The sequence below is a fragment of the Dipodomys spectabilis genome, unplaced genomic scaffold (assembly GCF_019054845.1).
Source record: "Dipodomys spectabilis isolate Male_0828 unplaced genomic scaffold, ASM1905484v1 ptg000067l, whole genome shotgun sequence".
Classification (NCBI taxonomy): Eukaryota; Metazoa; Chordata; class Mammalia; order Rodentia; family Heteromyidae; genus Dipodomys; species Dipodomys spectabilis.
In genome coordinates, this window is record NW_024870744.1 from 3,544,555 (window position 1) to 3,562,122 (window position 17,568).

General features: G+C 48.0%; 1 protein-coding gene across 1 annotated transcript in view; it reads right to left on the reverse strand.

Moving 5' to 3' along the window:
* Fnbp1 (formin binding protein 1) overlaps positions 1–17,568 on the reverse strand; it is a 114,834-nt gene that overhangs the window by 13,211 nt on the left and 84,055 nt on the right. The window contains 5 exon segments of the mRNA XM_042680957.1: positions 7,520–7,663; positions 7,665–7,703; positions 8,625–8,822; positions 10,090–10,236; positions 12,206–12,334. Of these exon segments, the coding sequence (XP_042536891.1) occupies positions 7,520–7,663; positions 7,665–7,703; positions 8,625–8,822; positions 10,090–10,236; positions 12,206–12,334 (657 nt within the window).

A 17,568-nucleotide genomic window follows, 5' to 3' on the forward strand; every position in this document is an offset into this window, starting at 1 on the left:
GGCCCAGGAGGGTCTTCAATTCCCTGTGGATACTGGGGTTTGTAATTCAGGCTTCAGCTTTTTGGCTCACGGCTTGGTGCTCTACTACTCGAGCCATACCTCCAGCCTGACTTCTTGCTGGTTCATTGGAGACGGAGTCTCTCAGACTTTTCTGCCCAAACCAGCTTTGGAACATGATTGTAGAGGTCCTACCCTCCTGAACAGCTGGGATTACAGGCCCGAGTCACTAGGGGTTAGTTGCAACTCTTAATCCTGCTTTCTCAGTCTCCCAAGTGCTTGCATTACAAGAGTGCAAGACAAGGCCAAACGAGCCGTGGTCTTTCCCTGGCTCCTCTCTCTCTTCTCTCTGTCTCGCTCGTGCTGGTACCAAGACTTGAACTCAGGACCTTGTGCTAGTGCTCTACCACTGGAGCCAAGACTCCAGCTGGCTGTTTGCTAGTTAATTGGAGAGAAGTCTCTTGGATTTGTTTCTCTGGTCTGGCTTCAAACCTCAATGCTCAGATCTCACTGGTCATGCTTTGGTTTTTCCTTCCTTCCTTCCCTCTTATTATGAGCCAGTCCTGGGGCTTGAACTCAGGGCCTAGGTATTTCCCTGAGCTTGTTGATTTTTTTTTTTCTCTTAATACTAGGGCTCTACCACAGGAGCCACAGCTCTACTTCCAGCTTTTTTTGATAGTTAATTGGAAATAGGAGTCTCTTGGACTATCCTGCCCAGACTGGCTTTGAACTGTGATCCTCAGATCTCAGTCTCCTGAGTAGTTATGTTTACAGGTATTCTAGCTACTCAGGAGGCTGAGATCAGAAGGATCAGAGTCTGAGACCAGCTGGGTCTAAAAAGTCCTTGAGACTCCATCATCCAGCAAGAAGCTGGGCTGGAGGCGCAGCTGAACAGGTAAGACATCTATCCAGTTAGCAAGTGCTAGGAAGACCTCATCTCAGTCCATTATAATCTGGGCATGCCTGCCCAGATTATAATCTGCCTGCCCTCTCAGCTATGTGGGAAGCAGGAATCAAAGGACCGTGGCCCAGGCTGACCCAGGTATATATGCCTGATGTTATCTGAAAAAATAAAGCAAAAAGTCAGGCATGGCCCAAATGGTAGAGCACAGGCCTAATGACACAAGGCTCTTAGTTCAAGGCTCTTACTCCAGTACCACGAAAACAAATAAAGAACCAAAAAGAAATGTGGTTCTTCATTAAAGGTAATCCCTGCCCTCTCTTAACTAGAAAATCATCATTTTGGAAGTTCAGCGTGTGATCTTCACTCAGCCGCTAGCAGCCCCCAGAGTCCAGACACCTGGCAGGAAGGATGCAAATACATATTTTGGAGACCAAGTATGATGGGAAATGCCCCCTTGGATTCTTTTTCTGCCTTTGACTTTCATATCGGGTGGACAGGTGGGGATTAAAATTCCTCAACCAGATGTAGAATGTGTAGTCGTTAAGATGTCCTTCACGTGGCCACCCCTGGAGCACGGGTGTGGGCAGCGGTAAGCACCGGCCTCCTGTGAGCTTCAGCACAGATCTGCCCAGCACAAGCCGAGTTTGTTGTACAGACAGACAACATTTATGATGCGCAACAGAGAACGTCCCCAGTCCCTTCGCCACAAAGCACACCAGCAAACCCTAACGTTTGCTCTTCCAGGATCGACTGAACACCGCAAAGAACGAACACTGGAACTCAGACTCGCCATGATGCGCTCTACGCGGCTACTTTTGTCGTGTGCAACGATAGATCCTCTGCTTGGTGTTCTAACATCTGATTTCTAACATCGAAACTACCTCCCGGGAAAGAGGATTGCTTCAAAATTAAAACAAACAAAAGCAAGAAACCAGAAACGGTGAAGACTACACCCCAATAGGAATAAGGGAACACTGACTTTCCAAGTTCAGTCTCCTGCTGTGGCCAGTAATGGGCCACTTCAGAGGAGGACCAGGGTGGAATGGGGGAGTTGTTTCTTGAGGACTTGAAGCCGGTTTTCCACCTGAAGTTATCAGCCAGGCAGTTTTCAGATCGCTTGACATTAGAAAGCAAATCATCTGCTAGGGGAATAATGTAGAGGCTCCGCTACGCTTTGAGCATTGCTACGCACAGAAAGAAGCTGTCGGGCTGAGGCGACAATGAGAGAGCTTTGTGAGCCACAAGCGTCAATAACACAGGCGGGGACAGGGCCGGGAGGCCGCGTGTTATTGGACAGTCGCAGGTACTAACCTCACGGGCAAAGAAAGGGGACAGTGAAAAGGAGGAATAGGCGTGGATCTCCAAGTGAGATCGAGTCCTACTCTATTGCTCATGCGACCCCGGACTGCTTGCTCTCCAGCCTCTACGGCATGACTGCTTGGTTCCTTGGGTTACAAGCGTGGACGGAGGGTCCTCTGCCATCCAGCCACCACGTGCCACAGCGTCATTCCTGGGGCTGCACCCTGCTAGCTGGGTTTTCTGGGTAGACGTTCTGCCATCCAACCACAGCCAGTGGCGGCTCAGATGGCAGTGACAACCTTTTCAAGGTTTTTCCCAGAGCCAGAATAGAAAAAAAAAAAAAAAAAAAGTGGGGGTGGGGGGGAGAAAGAAATCAACCATGAGCTCGGGGAACTGACAGGATTCAGACCATTTGATAATTAATTATGAGGGAGCGGGGTGTCTTTGGCCATGCAAGTTTTCAGGAGGAAGCAGGCATTGAATTGAGACAATTAAGACTTTGGTTTTTTGCTTTGGTTGTTTCCCTTCCCCAGGGTCCGGTTCTCTCCGTTGGGAAGGGTTTGTTTGTTTGATGCTGCACCAGTCCCCAGTCTCGGTGCTGTTAGTGACCCTGCTATGACTGTAAAGCTGCGTCACAGGGAACTTACAACATAGTCCCTAGCCTCAAAGGCATACGTGGGCTTCCCTATCGTCCTCTTCATGAGGTCTCTGTGACAATACAAAGACTGAGTCTGCCAACAACCAGTGAGAGAACAAGACAAAGTAAGTACAAACATGCAAGCAACCTTGAGATCGTGACATCTCATAAGTGCCTAGTTCAGATTCCCAATCAACTCTGATGGCATTTCCCCCCTTGTACGAAACACTCCAAAATATGGAAGGAATATATGTCCACATTTTAGGCACCAACACCCCTTAGGTGGGCCAGCAAAAGAAATCTTCAGTTCAAGCAATCCAGTTATACCTTGTAGATTACACCACTGGAGAACATAGGAGCTCAGTGCAATTTTCTTTTTCCCTTTGTTTGGTGGTGCTGGGGCTGGAACTCAGGGCCTTGAGCTTGTTAAGCAAACGCTCTACCTCTTGAGCCAGGCCCTTTAGCTTTCTTCTGAAATAATAAAGGTCTAGAGGCATACCAACCTTTAACAATGTTCAGAAACAAAAGATGTTTTACCGATGTCAGTGGCTTACAACCACATCAAAAAAATGTTTATCTGGCTTAGTTATTTAGAAACAAAATCAAATAGGCTAAGAAAGGTTTGCACAGGAAATTCACATGCTAATCACTGAAACAGGAGATTGAAATCTGCAAACGTGAGAAACCGAAGGACTAAAATCACACCTGTGTTATTCTCCTAGGATAGGCTTTCTAACTAAAATAATAAGCAAAGTGGTGATAAAGACTCATCATTTTCAGCACTGGGCCTTAAAATATTTACCTTCCAGGCGGAGGCCCTCACCCCAAACTTCAGGTTTGTGTGTTTTTTGGAAACAAAACAAAGCTTAGCATTTCCCTCCTTCCCTCCCATTTCATTCTTTCCCTCCCTCCCGCTCTCCCTTTCTTCCTTTACTCATTGTCTTAGAGGAAAGGATGTCAAACCTGGCTCTAAGGACACACTGTGGGGGGTTGGGGAGGTGGAGGCCCCTCTCCATGTCCTGACTGCTGGGCTGCCAGTGCACACAGGTACTTTAGCCCTCGGGAAAACTTACCATTCAGGACCTTTTGTTTTTCATTTTTTTTTTTTTTTGGGGGGTCCAGTCGTGGGGCCTGAACTCTGGGCCTGGGCGCTGTCCCTCAGCTCTTCAGCTCAAGGCGAGCGCTCTACCACTTGAGCCACAGCGCCACTTCCGACTTTTTGCTTATGTGGTGCTGAGGAATCGAACCCAGGGCCTCAGGCATGCAAGGCAAGCACCCTACCACTGAGCCAACTTCCCAGCCCTTGTTTTTCAAAAGCAGATTGCTGAGCACAGATGTGAGGATCAAGACATGAAACTCATTTTGCTGATCATGGTTAAAAGAAAAAAAGGGGCCTGGGAAGGTGGCTCAGTGGAAGAGCACTTGCCTCACCTGCATGAGGCCCTGGGTTCGATTCCTCAGCACCACATAAGCAGAAAAAGCCAGAAGTGGCGCTGTGGCTCAAGTAGTAGAGCGCTAGCCTTGAGCTGAAGAGCTGAGGGACAGCGCCCAGACCCAGAGTTCAGGCCCCACGGCCGACCAAAAAACAACAGAAAAAGAAAAAAAGGATTTTCTTGAATCAAACCATCAGTTTCCTGTTCCATTTTTTGTTCATTTGCAAGTAATATATTCTTTCTAACCATCATTATTGTTGCTCCTCCTCCTCCTCCTCCTCCTTCTCTTCTTCTTCTTCTTTGTGTAAGTTCTGGGACTTGAACTTAAGGCCTTGCACACTTTGCTTTTTTGCTCACGGCTGGTGCTCTACTACTTGAGCCACAACTCCACTTCCAGCTTTTTGGTGGTAAATTGCAGATAGAAGTCTCAAGGACTTTTCTGCCAAGCTTGGCTTTAAATTACGATCCTCACATCTCAGCCTCCTGAGTAGCTAGTATTACAGGAGTGAGCCACCAGCACCTGGCTGAATACTGACATTTTTTTTTCTTCTCTTGTTAAACACTCAGAAGATTCCATGAACACAAGACACGGAGAGAAACAGGGACGAGAGTCACAAATGGTAAACATCTGTGGCTGTTCACATGGTGCACTGTGACAATCCAGGGACGGACGTAGGGATGGAAGTAACTTAAATAATGCATACTTGGAAAGGCTTTCCAGGTGCGGAGGCAAGTGACTTACAGTTAAGGTAATACTTTATAGCCTTGCTCGCCCTGGTCTTTTTTTGGAAGGTCTTTGATGAATCATGAATGGAGTTTTAAAAGTCAGCATAATCGAGCCAAGAAGCTGCAGATTCCTCAGCCAGGCCTAATAATAGAGCTCAAGACAATCCATCATCCACATCTGAAGCTACACTCACTCTAACAATGGCTCTCTTGACATCATCAGGAAATTAAGTTTCTAATTCTTTCCCTGCTATGCTGGGAAGTCTTAAGAAACGTCCCCAACTTTGTGTAAAACCTTGAGATCTGTCATATAAATCCATGTAGAAAGGTTTTATTTCTTTATTGCTTGTTTGTACTGGTACTGGGATTTGAACTCAGGACTTGGCACTCTTGCTTATCTTTTTTACACAAGGCTGTCACTCAACCACTTGAACCACAGATCTTCTTCTGGCTTTTTGCTGGTTAATGAAGATAAGAATCTCATGGACTTTCCTTCCTGGTTTGGCTATGAACTGTGATCCTCAGATTTCAGCCTCCTGAGAAGCTAGGATTATAGGCATGAGCCACTGACACCCAGTTTGAACTTTATTTATTTATTTTTGTCAGCCATGGGGCTGGAACTCGAAGCCTGGGTGCTGTCGCTGAACTCTTCAGCTCAAGGTAAGTGCTCTATCAGTTGAGCCATGGTGCCACTTTGGGTTTTCTGATGGTTAAATGGAGATAAGAGTCTCACAGTCTTTCCTGCCCGGGCTGGCTTTGAACCTTGATCCTTAGATCTCAGCCTCCTGAGTAGCTAGGATTACAGGCGTGAGCGACCAGCACAGGGCTGAACTTTAATTTCTGACCTTGAATTTAATAGACAATGACCTTGTTAGCCATTATATGTAAATGAAAATTGCCTTCTTTCTTACATCGTGTAAATTTTTGCAGACTCAAAGGAATTCAAAGGTCAGGTTATTCTCTTAGGGCAACCAGTGGACTGGAAATTGGAGGATTTCTCTTACCTAGTTAATTCTTCCTGGCCAATCCATGTAGCAGTTGGTATTCCAGAAGGAAAACCAAAACTTGAGACTCTAGTTTACAGCAGATCCTGGCTTGCCTTTGCTGTGTGCACAGGTCCCAGCGCGCGGGAGTGTATAGGGCCGCCCGCTGGCACCGTATGGCCCCTCCCCGGGGACACGACTTAAAAATGCAGCCTGTGCCAACTTTAGACATTAGGAGCAGACTTTGAGCCCTGGATCCACTCTACCAGCTTCTTTGCACACCTCCAAATCTGGTGAATGTTGGGAGCTAGGCTTCCCAGGAGGCTGAGACGGGGTCGCTGAGTGCTCAGAACAGAACTTACCATAGGAGGCAGGGTGCTATTGTAATTTGACCCTCCAAAGAGAAATCCAGATTTCTGGTCTTTACCAGAAATGTCTGAGGCTGGAAGTGGTGGAGAGACTTTGGATTTTGGAATATGTGCACATACATACTGAGATTTCTTGGGGAGGAGAGAGAGGGATGGGGGGCAGGACCCTGCTCTAAACATGAAACTCATCTCTCTTTCCTATGTATCTCACACACACAGCTTGAGGTCATGTTAGGTAATATTTTTAGCGTACCTGTGGCTGTTTTTTTGGGGTGGTGGTTGGGCTCGGGCATGTTGGGAAATTGAGAGCTCTACCTCTGAGCTACAGCCTGTGCAGTGCCCAGAGGGGCTGAATTTTCCCCTGGGGTATCTGTCACATCAGCCCTCAGAAGGTTTCAGGTTCTGGGGCATTTCCAGGGTGATCTGTGGACTAGGGTTGCTTGTGCATGCAGGTTCCCCCACACCCCCGTCAAGAGACATTGTATCAACATCCTATAATTTCACTGAAATAACAAAACCACACTGTCTTACCCACTTCCCCTTTGAGCTGAGGCCCAGCTCAGGCGGGGAATCTATGAGGCACGCAGCTCCTGTGATTAGTAAGCACACATTTCTGTGCATATGCTCACTTCCAATTCCCCATCTCCTACTCCATTAGTTTTAGAAACCAAATCTAAGTTTTCTTCTTATTGGTGAAATCAAAAGTGAAAAATTAACAACAGATGCTTTAAAGGGGAAGGGAGCACCAGTCCTTCCTTCTAGAAAGTACTACGAGAGAACTGAGGATTGGCTGGCCTTTTGGTCCCCTCTATCCATCCATCATCGATGTATCCATTGATCTATGATCTATCCATCTATGATCAATCCATCCATCCATCCACTCATCCATCCATCACCATTTGATCAATCCACTGTGATCCATCCATTATTGATCTATTCATCCACCCATTATTGATGGATGCATCCACCCTGTTTCCTTCTTTTTCTCCTCCTCTTTTAGTCTGTCTTCTTTCCAGCTACACAGCAACAAATCCTAGGTTCCATTTGTGCTTAATGTCGCGGGGGGGAAAACACAAAGAATGCATTCATTCACAAATAAAAATCAGTTACGCAGAACAGAACATGCAAACGCAAGAGCGCGAAGAGATGCCGGATTCCGCAGCAGAACTTACCCCGCGCTTTAGGCTCCTGAAGCAGTGGATTTTGGGTTTGGAGATCATGAACTCGTTGAAGCGATGGGAGAGGGGTTCCTTTGGCTGCTTGGGAGACTGGGGGCCGTTGGGAACAGCAGAAGGTGAGGCAGAGGCAGGGGGGGGGCGGGGGAGGCTGATGGGGGGATGTTAAAAGGGACATAAGCTACATGTGAGAGATGGAGTAGCGACAGAATAAAATCAGAAACAAGAAGACATAAACAAAAATAAGGATCAAATCATATTTGAAATCCAAAGCAAGTAAACACACACACAAACCATTAAATATTTAGGCCATGGTCCAAAAGGAAGCACGTGGGAGGTGTAAGATGACAGGGTGGAAGTGAGAGATTTGGTAAGTAAAGCGACAGAGGACCAGAAGTACCCGACACGAAGCTCATGCGACATTCACGTGCAGGCTACCGCGCTCATTAGTGTTTCCCAAACCAGTAGAAGCGGGAGGGAGAGGGAAATGTCTCTACACCGCCTAAACTAACACAGCTTGATGGAGGGGGGGAGAAGGCTAAGGATGTGAAAACAGCACCAGTCTTTGGGAATGAAACGTCTGGTCGTTCTAAGGTTAAAGCAGTCGTATTTTTTTTTTCAGGTTAACGCGTCATGCACCTACAGACCACACCACGGAGAGAAAATGGAAATGCTCACGGAAACACCGGTTAACATGAACTCAAAACCCAGTTATGATTGAGGCCCCGGGAAGGCGGTCAATTAGACGTGCGGATAAAAGGTTATGGACCCCTCTCTCCCAGCTGAGGCGGCCAGTGGTACAGGAGGACTAGTCAGAGGTGGCAGGGATGGTGTGAAGGCACCACACGGTCAGTCAGTGGTTAGTGTGGGTGACACGGCAGGGTGACAATACATCTGAAGTCAGACAAGGGCCATGGCAAAGACACCACCACCGAAAGGAAACACTGTTCTAAAACACAACAGCACGCTAGCTTTTGTCTTGTTCATTTCCTTCGGAAACCTCGGATTCAAGGTCTTAAGTTTTACTGAGACTACAAGATAAACTCATCATCTGTACACTTGATCCAATTCATTTTCGAACTGAGCGCGAACCACCAAGTACCTTGTTCTTCTTGATGAATGGCCAGAGCTTTCCTTTGGCTTTGCCGGCCAGTTTGAGCTCGGGTTTGCCTTCCCCTCTGGAATTGGAAAGGCTGTTGTTGGACACTGTGCGCTTCATGGGCTGAGTGTAATCCTCAAATTCAATGTCACCAGGAGGCTCAAATCCTGATTTATAAGCCTCTACCACCAGCTGGGAATCCTGAAATAAGACCCACCAGGGAAGCGTCAGATGCACGCACACGCTTTTTATCCCCCCAGTCACATGACTCATCCACACGGATGCTAAGAAAAGGATGGAGATTCCTAAGGGACTTTTGGCTGGTGACATGTTGATCACCAGCACAGGTTGTGTTCTCATGCAGAGGAAGGCTCTGTCTTTACTTGAGATCCTAGTGACTTGCAACAGCCCTGATTCTGCATTTGGAAAAACAAGTACCAGCTAAAAATGCAGCAACAGCTAAGGCGCCAGTGGCTCACGCCTGTACTCCTAGCTACTCAGGAGGCTGAGATCTCAGGATTGCACTTCAAAACCAGCCAGGGCAAGAAAGTTCATGCGATTCTTATCTCCGATTAACCACCAAAAAGGTAAAAGTGAGCTGGGTTGGGCGCTGGTGGCTCATGCCAGTCATCCTAGCTGCTCAGGAGGCTGAGATCTGAGGATTGCAGCTCAAAGCCAGCCCGGGCAGGAAAGTCTGTGAGACTTTTCTTTCCAATCAACTACCAAAAAGCTGGAAGTGGAGCTGTGGTTCAAGTGGTAGAGTGGTAGCCTTGAGCAAAACAAAAAAAAAATTTAGGAACAGCGTCCAAGCCTTGAGTTGAAGCCCTAGGATGGACAGACACGCACAATACACACACATCATACATACACACACGCACATGCACACACACACACACACACACACACACACACACACACACACACACACACACACACACACACACACCCCCCTCTGGATGCATGGCTCAAGTACAAGGCCTTGAGTTCAAACTCTAGTACTGAAATAAATAGGGCCAGGCAGCAAAGAGCTCAGGGACAATACAGTACCCAGGCCTTGAGTTCAAGCCCCATAATGGGGGAGATCGTAGGAAGGCTGATACAATGATCCATGGAGCTTTGTAAGCGTTCTTAGGGAACCCTGTAAAAGTACTTTGTATTTTCCTTAGTGTTGCTGAAAAATGCTAAGACCACAGAAAGTAACTCCCCACTTTTTTTTTTTTTTGTCGGTCGTGGGTCTTGAACTCTGGGCTCAGCTCTTCAGCTCAAGGCGAGTGCTTTACCACTTGAGCCACACAACATCACTTCTGGCCTTTTCTGCTTATGTGGTATTGAGGAATCGAACCCAGGGCCTCATGCATGCAAGGCAAGCACTGTGCCACTGATCCACCTTCCCAGCCCACTACCACCTTGAGAAGGCCAGCCGAGGCCTCCCTGGAAAGTGGGGGCGGGGCACCAGCGCAGTACTCACGTTCTTCTGATCAATGGCTTCAGCTGCCTTTACAATTTCATCCAGGCACTTGCCAATGATGGGGATCACCTGCCGGTCCACCTCTGCGTACGTCTTCATGGACTGCCCCATCCTCACGATCCTCCGTTCCTCCATCTCCTGGATTTTCTGCAACACCAGATTTTGTGTAAAATAAACAGCCCTGTTACTACTTAAGGGCGATGCCAATACTGGGATTTGAATTCAGGGCTTTGAGCTCTTGCTCAGCTTGCTTGCTCATGGCTGGCACTCTTCCACTCTAGTCATACCTCCAGTCTAGCTTTTTGGCTCGTTAACTGGAGATGGAATCTCATAGACTTTTCTGCCCAGGCTGACTTCGAACCTCGATCCTCCAGCTCATAGCCTCCTGAGTGGCTAGGATTATAGGTATGAGCCACCTACACCTGGCAGGGAGTTGCTATTTGTCAGCGTTGTCAGCTCTAATGATGTTGGACTCTCAGCAACCTATTTTTTTATTTTTGGTTGGTTGTGGGGCTTGAACTCTGGGTCTGGACGCTGTCCCTGAGCTCTTCAGCTCAAGGCTAGTGTTCTTCCACTTGAGCCACAGTGCCACCTCGGCTTTTTCTGCTTATATGGGGCTGGGGAATCAAACTCAGGGTCTCATGTGTGCAAGGCAAGCGCTCTACCACTGAGCCACCTTCCCAGCCCTTAGCAACCCTTAAGTGTACTGTGTTGCTATCCTGATCAGTTGTATTCACACTTTATAAATTGTTAAAATGGGATGTACAAAATCATGGGCTTAGCATTAATTGCCACCCAAATGTGAAGTTTCCACAATCCCTGAATCCAGTTTCAGTAAGAACCCCATCTGGATAGTTTTATTATTCATATAATTTGGTAACAAACTTCAAAGGTTCCTCTACCTTCCATCCCCTACTGGACTTATTTTTTTTTCTTTTGGTGCTGGTAGTGCGGCTACATCTCAGGGCCTTCAACTCTTGCTTGATTATTCTGCTCAAGGCTGGTGTTCTACCACTTCAGCTACCACTCCAGTCTGGCTTTTTGCTGGTTAGATGGAGATAAGAGTCTCATGAAGTGGGCACTGGTGGCCCATGCCTGTAATCCTGGCTAATCAGGTGAATGAGATCTGAGGATCATGGCTCAAAGCCAGCCTAGGAAGGTAAGTGTGAGACTCTGATCTCCACTTAACCAGCAAAAACCCACAGTAAAGCTGTTGCTCAAGTGGTAGAATGCTATCCTTGTGAAATAAATCAAGAAAACAAAACAAGAGTCTCATGGATTTTTCTGCCCAGGCTACCTTTGAACCTTGATCCTCAGATCTTAGCCTACAATGTAGCTAGGATTGCAGGCATGAGCCATCAGCGCTCACCTTCACTATTTTACTTTTACCCAATACATCTGGGTAGCTATGTCAACTCAACACTAGTATCCCCACCTGCTACATCTTAGATGTTTTTGTGGCTGTGGCTGTGGGTATAGACTCCAAGGAGCAAATAGGCCCCTCTCCCCAACAACTGAACATGAAATCATAAAAGATTCCCCAAATGTGAAAAACTGTATTTGTTTTCTCTCCTAAAAATTTTTTTTTTTTGGTAGGAGGCGTGGAACTGGGCCTGGGACTCAGAGCCTGCAGCATGCTAGGCCGGCCTCCACGGAGCTGTAGCTTCTGCCCTTCCCCCGCCATTTCTGACAACCTAAAGTAGCCAGAAGAAAGCAATGGAAAGGGAAGAACTTTCATTTGTTAAATCCCACAACTGGATGAATGCCACTTTGTCTGCTGAAGTTTAGCTGGCACTTTTTTGGAGCTCAGATGTCCTTTTAGCAAAGGGAGTAGAAATCTAAGAGTCACTGTTTAAGACTGGCTGAGCCCAGTGCCAGTGCTCCTGTCTCTCAGTCATCCTAGCTCTTCAGGAGGCTGAGATCTGAGATCTGAGGATCACAGTTCAGTAGGTCATGGGTCTTGAACTCAGGGCCTGGGCATGGTCCCTGAGCTCTTGTGACTAAGGCTAACACTCTACCACTTTTGAGCCACAGTGCCACTTCCGGTTTTCCAGTGGATCCCTGGAGACAATAGGTCTCATAGGCTTTCCTGGGGATGAGGGTATGGAGGACTCACCTGGAAGATGCTGGGGATGTGAGTGTGGTAGTACTCGTGCTGCTCGTGGTTGAATTTCTGCAGGATGGACGAATAATCTGCTTTGCTGTCCTCTGCCATTTGGTGCCGGATTTGAGCCTGCTGCCGTGCCTTAGAGCAAGAGCCAGAGAGGCCTTGTGTTTACACATCCTAGATCAAAGCCTAGGGCTGCCACTGGGGCGAAAGTTAACTCTGGAGACTGGGAGATGAGGGCGGGATGGGAGGGAGGGGTGCTGTTTGCAAAGCCCTGTCTTGAATGTGCACTAACTTTAAGTAAGGAAACGTACTGCCAGTCACCACACCCCGCACTGCTGTGGGATGGGACGTGGCTTCGACGTTCCACGCCGACACAAGCACCGCTTCGGGCCAGCTCACACGCTCCCCTTTCCATTGGTCCTGAGGGAACCTTTACATACGGTGCGGGGGAGGGGTAGGGGAGGGGGCTGCACTGGACTTAAAACCTGGCTTTTTCGCTCAAGGCTGGTGCTCTACCATTTGAGCCACAGCTCCACTTCTGGCTTTTTGCTGGTCAACTGGAGATAAGAATCTCATAGGCTTTTCTTCCTAGACTGACTTTAAGCTACAATCTTCAGATCTCAGGTCCTGAGTAGCTAGGTTTACAAGCGAGAACCACCAGCACCTGTCTGGAACTTATATATTTAAAAATCAAATCTACCGTGGAGTTCATGAGCTAAGAAGGCCTATTCCACGCTGCTCAAAGTGAGCCTGGCTAAAACCCTTCAACTATATTTACTTTTGGTGTAAGTTTTAAAGAAAGGCGTTTGGTATATTATTTGTGCTTTTTATGTCTTTGTTCTTTTTTGGTATTAATTGTGTTTAGAGTACTTTGTAGATTTTTCTCCTTAAAAAATCAATAATAAGGGCTGGGAAGGTGGCTGAGTGGTAGAGTGTTTGCCTTGCATGCATAAGACCCTGGGTTCGATTCCTCAGCACCACATAAGTAGAAAAAGCCGGAAGTGGCACTGTGGCTCAAGTGGAAGAGTACTTGCCTTGAGCTGAAGAGCTGAGGGACAGCACCCAAGCCCAGAGTTCAGGCCCCACATTAATAAGCTGGGCACTGGTGGCTCACGCCTGTGATCTTAGCTACTCAGGAGTCTCTGAGGATTGGTGTTTGAAGCTAGCCTGGGCATCATGAGACTCTTATCTCCAATAAACACCTTTAAAAAGCAGGAAGTAGCACTGTAGTTCAAGTGGTAGAGCACCAGCCTTAAGTGTAAAAGCTACTGGACAGTGTCCAGGCCGCAGTACTCACACACACACACACCCTCTATACCCCAAGGCACCTTCCACAAATACGGAGGCTGTATGCCCTTCATTATCTCACCCTAGCTCACACCTGTCTCCGAGGGTGACTGGCAGCACGTTATGTCCTGATGCTAATACAATCTGAAGTCCACGTGGTGTAAACCCATCCCCTGCCAGGTGAAGACACAGCCTGGCCCTCAGGTGACTTTGGTGCCAAAAACACACCAGAAAGGGGCAGCGTTCCAACATAAACAGGCAACTTTTGGGTTGTCTGTGCTTTTACTTTACTGATTGCATGTTCTGGAAGAGTAAGAGCTACTTCTGAAAGGAAGCAGGAAAGCAGGTAGGAAGGATGTCCAAACGCAAACATGAAGAAGAAATGCTGAAGCTTTTTGTCCCATTCTTTTTTTATTTGGGTGGGAGTAGTGGCAGAACTGGGATTTGAGTCCGGTGGTTGCTAGGCAGGTGCTCTACCATTTGAGCCACGCCTCCAGCCTGTCCTTTCTGGTTTTCTCCCATCTCAAGTCAGAGGTGGATGTCCTGCCTGTGCCTGGAAGGCACGATCCACTCTTGCTTCCTCTGCTCACTCTGTGCAGGTGCATGGGTGTGTGTGTGTGTGTGTGTGTGTGTGTGTGTGGTGTGTGTGTGTGTGTGTGTGTGTGTGTGTGTGTGTGTGTGTGTGTGGTGAATCCAGTATGTACTTCCCTGTCATCTGCCTGCCGACACTTCCCAAATGAAAGTGGGCCGGCAATGTCCCCAGGTACAGCTTTCTGACTCCGAGGTCTTCTCGGTTCCTTAAGGCCCTGACAAAACTCAGTACCAGCTGATGTATCTCATGGAAGCCCGGTTTCTTTCGGCCTCCAGTTCCTCCTCTTTGCTGCTGGCCTGAGTCCCTTCCTGACCATATGCTGGGTTCTGCTTCCCACAGTGCCCAAATGCTACCTGCAGCCACTTTTGAAGCGCCTCTCCTCCCAGAATGACAGCCTGGCCTCCCCGGAAGCCTTCCATCTGCCCCCCCCCCCAACAGTCATTTCAATGACCTTCTATTGTTTAGTATTTTATTTTGATTATATATACATATAAAAGAGCAGAGGCACTCCCGCGGAGACTGCAAATGTCTACAACTTTCTGTTTCATTCACACACCTTCCTCAGAAAGCCCCACAAAAGCCCATGCGGCTGTCTCCCCACAAAGAATAGCACACGTTGTAAGACAGAGTTATTTTGGGGAAAAAGGCTTTTTGATACAGTCTATTAGCTCTCAGCCTCCTGAGTAGCTATAATTACACATGTGCCTGACTTTCCTTTCCTTTCCCTCCTTTCTTTCTTCCCCCCACTCCCCCCCCCCCCCCCAGTGCTAGTTCTGGGGCTTGAACTCAAGGTCTGGACACTGTCCCCAAGCTTTTGTGCTTAAGGGGGGTAGTACCCTACCACTTGAACCAGAGGTCCACTTGCAGCTTTTGTGGTGGCTAATTGGAGATAAGAGTCTCATGGACTCTCCAACCCAGGCTGCCTTTGAGCAGTGATCCTCAGATCTTAGCTTCTTGAGAAATTAGGATTATAGGCCTGAGCCACTGCCTGGCTTTTTTTGGGGGGGGGGGGGTCAGGGAGAGGAGTCCATCGGGGCCTGGGCACTGTCCCTGAGCTCTTTGGCTCAAGGCTGGTGCTCTACCACTTGCGGCTATAGGACCATTTCTGGTTTTCTGATGGTTTATAAAACTCACGAACTTTTCTGCCTGGGCTGGCTTTGAACCACCATCCTCAAATCTCAGCCTCCTGAGTAGCTAGGATTACAGGCGTGAGCCACCAGTGCCTGGCTTGCCTAGCTTTCTATATGTAAAAATTTAAGGTTATTTTATTTTGTCAAAGAGAGAAGAAAAAATGATACATTTTAATGCTGAGTCCCAGAAGAGGTTGGCTTGTCTGTGGAGGGTAGGGAGAGAGAGAAAGAAAAAGAGAAGAGAGGGAGAGGGGAGGGAGAGGGAGGGAGGGAGGAAGAGAGGGAGAGAGACAGAGAGAGGGAGAGGGAGAGAGAAAGAGGGGGAGAGGGAGAGAGATGAAACCATTCTTTGCCCAGAGTCGATGTTGTTGTACAAATAAATGGCATACTTAAAATTTCCAGGAAGCTGTTGCAACTAAGAATACGTTTTCAAGTTCCAAACTACAAATGCATTAAAAAAAAAATTCCTCTTCAGAGTGCAGGAGTTCTGTCAGACCTCAGGCTGAGGGCTTCCAAAATAATGAGTCTGTCTTTGATAAATTACGAGGGAAGTTAAAACACAAAGCAGAGAAAAGCTTCAAAATAAGTTAACCGAAGAAATCTGCTTGAACTATGCCAGCAATTTCCTGAGCTTTTCTTTGCCCGGGGACTGTAGTTACTGGTCCTCAGAGGGAGGCCTGGGAGAGGAAGATAGCAGAGGAGACCAGCATCCCAATTCTCCGGGGCCATTCACTTGCTAAGCAGTGTGAAGAATAGGCCTTCTGTTCCCCAGTACCTCAGTTGCCCACTTTGGAAAACACAACTGGGAAGAGCAAGTTACTCAGGTAAGCAGCAACTTGGCTGCTGGAGGAGACGGCTGACGGGTCCATCCCTAATGCGGGCCCACGGCCAGGGCAGGCAAAGCCAACGCGTGAGCCCGAGAAGAGGTGAGACAGGATCATGCCTCCCAGCATGCCCAGAGACACATTCCCTTATGGTTCCTCCCCCCCCCCTTCTTCCTTTCTTTCCTTTTTATCTTCCTTCCCCTCCCTCCCTCCCTTCCTTTCTCCCTTCCCCTCCCATCCTTCGCCCCTTCCCCCTCTCCCTTTGTGTTGGGGTGGGAATTTTGGGCCTGGATGTGATCCTTTAGTTTTCTTTGTTAAATCTTGTTTTATTGTAAAGATGCTGTACAGAGGGGTTAGTTTCACGAGTAAGGGAATGAGTACATTTCTTGCGAAGCATTGTTACCCCCTCCTTTGTTTTTTTCCTACTATCCCTTCCCTCCTCCCCCTCCCCTACTCCTTCTCCCTCCTCCCCAATCCTCCAGCTTTTGCATTCAAGGTTGGCACTCTACATCTGAGCCACAATTCTCAACTTCTGGCTTTTTGGTGATTAACTGGAGATATGAGTCTCATGGATTTTCCTGCCTAGGCTGGCTTTGAACTGTCATCCTCAGATCTCAGCCTCCTGAGTCGCTAGGATGACAGGTGTGAGCCACCGGCCTGGCTTCTCTCTGTCCTTAATAGACAACTACACCCAGTCCATGGCTCAGCTCAGCAGGCTGGCAGCCAGAGCGGAGAGTCTAGACTCCGCTGGAAGGCAAGGTCTGCCTGGGTGATGACCTCCCCCCTCCACTGCCGGGGTCTGCAGTTATTATGAAGAACAGACACCCTTAGATCACGTTGCAAGCCAGCTCGGGAAGATGTACATTCTGTGAGAGACTCAACAATGACTCACGTTCCACGAGCCAGGGAAACAGACACCACGCGTCCCCTGTGGAGTAAATGAGAAGTGTTTGGTGCAAGGAAAGCAGCTACTCAGCCTTAGTTTCCAAGGTTGTTGTTTGTGGGTTTTTTGTTTTTGTGGTGCTGGGGATTGAACGAAGTGTTCTGCACTTGCTAGGCAGGCATCCTACCACTTGAGACACACCCCTAACCCATGTTGCTTTTTTTTGGTCTGGTTCTGGGGCCTGAACTCTGGGCCTGAGTGCTGTCCCTCAGCTCTTCAGCTCAAGGCAAGCGCTCTACCACTTGAGCCACAGCACCACTTCCAGTTTTCTGGTGGTTTATTGGAGATAAAAGTCTCATGGACTTTTCTGCCTGGGCTGGCTTTGAAACATGATCCTCAGAGCTCAGCCTCCTGAGTAGCTAGGATTATAGGCATGAGATATCAGCACCTGGTTTGTTGCTTGTATTTTTAATTTTTTCTGGTCCTGGGACTTGAACTCAGGGCCTGGGCACTGTCCCTGAGCTTTTTTATTTTGTCTCTCAAGGCTAGTGGTCTACCACTTGAGCCACAGATCCACTTCCAGCTTTTTTGGTAGTTAACTGCAGATAAGAGTCTCATGGACTTTCCTACCTGGGCTGCCTTTGAATCCAGAT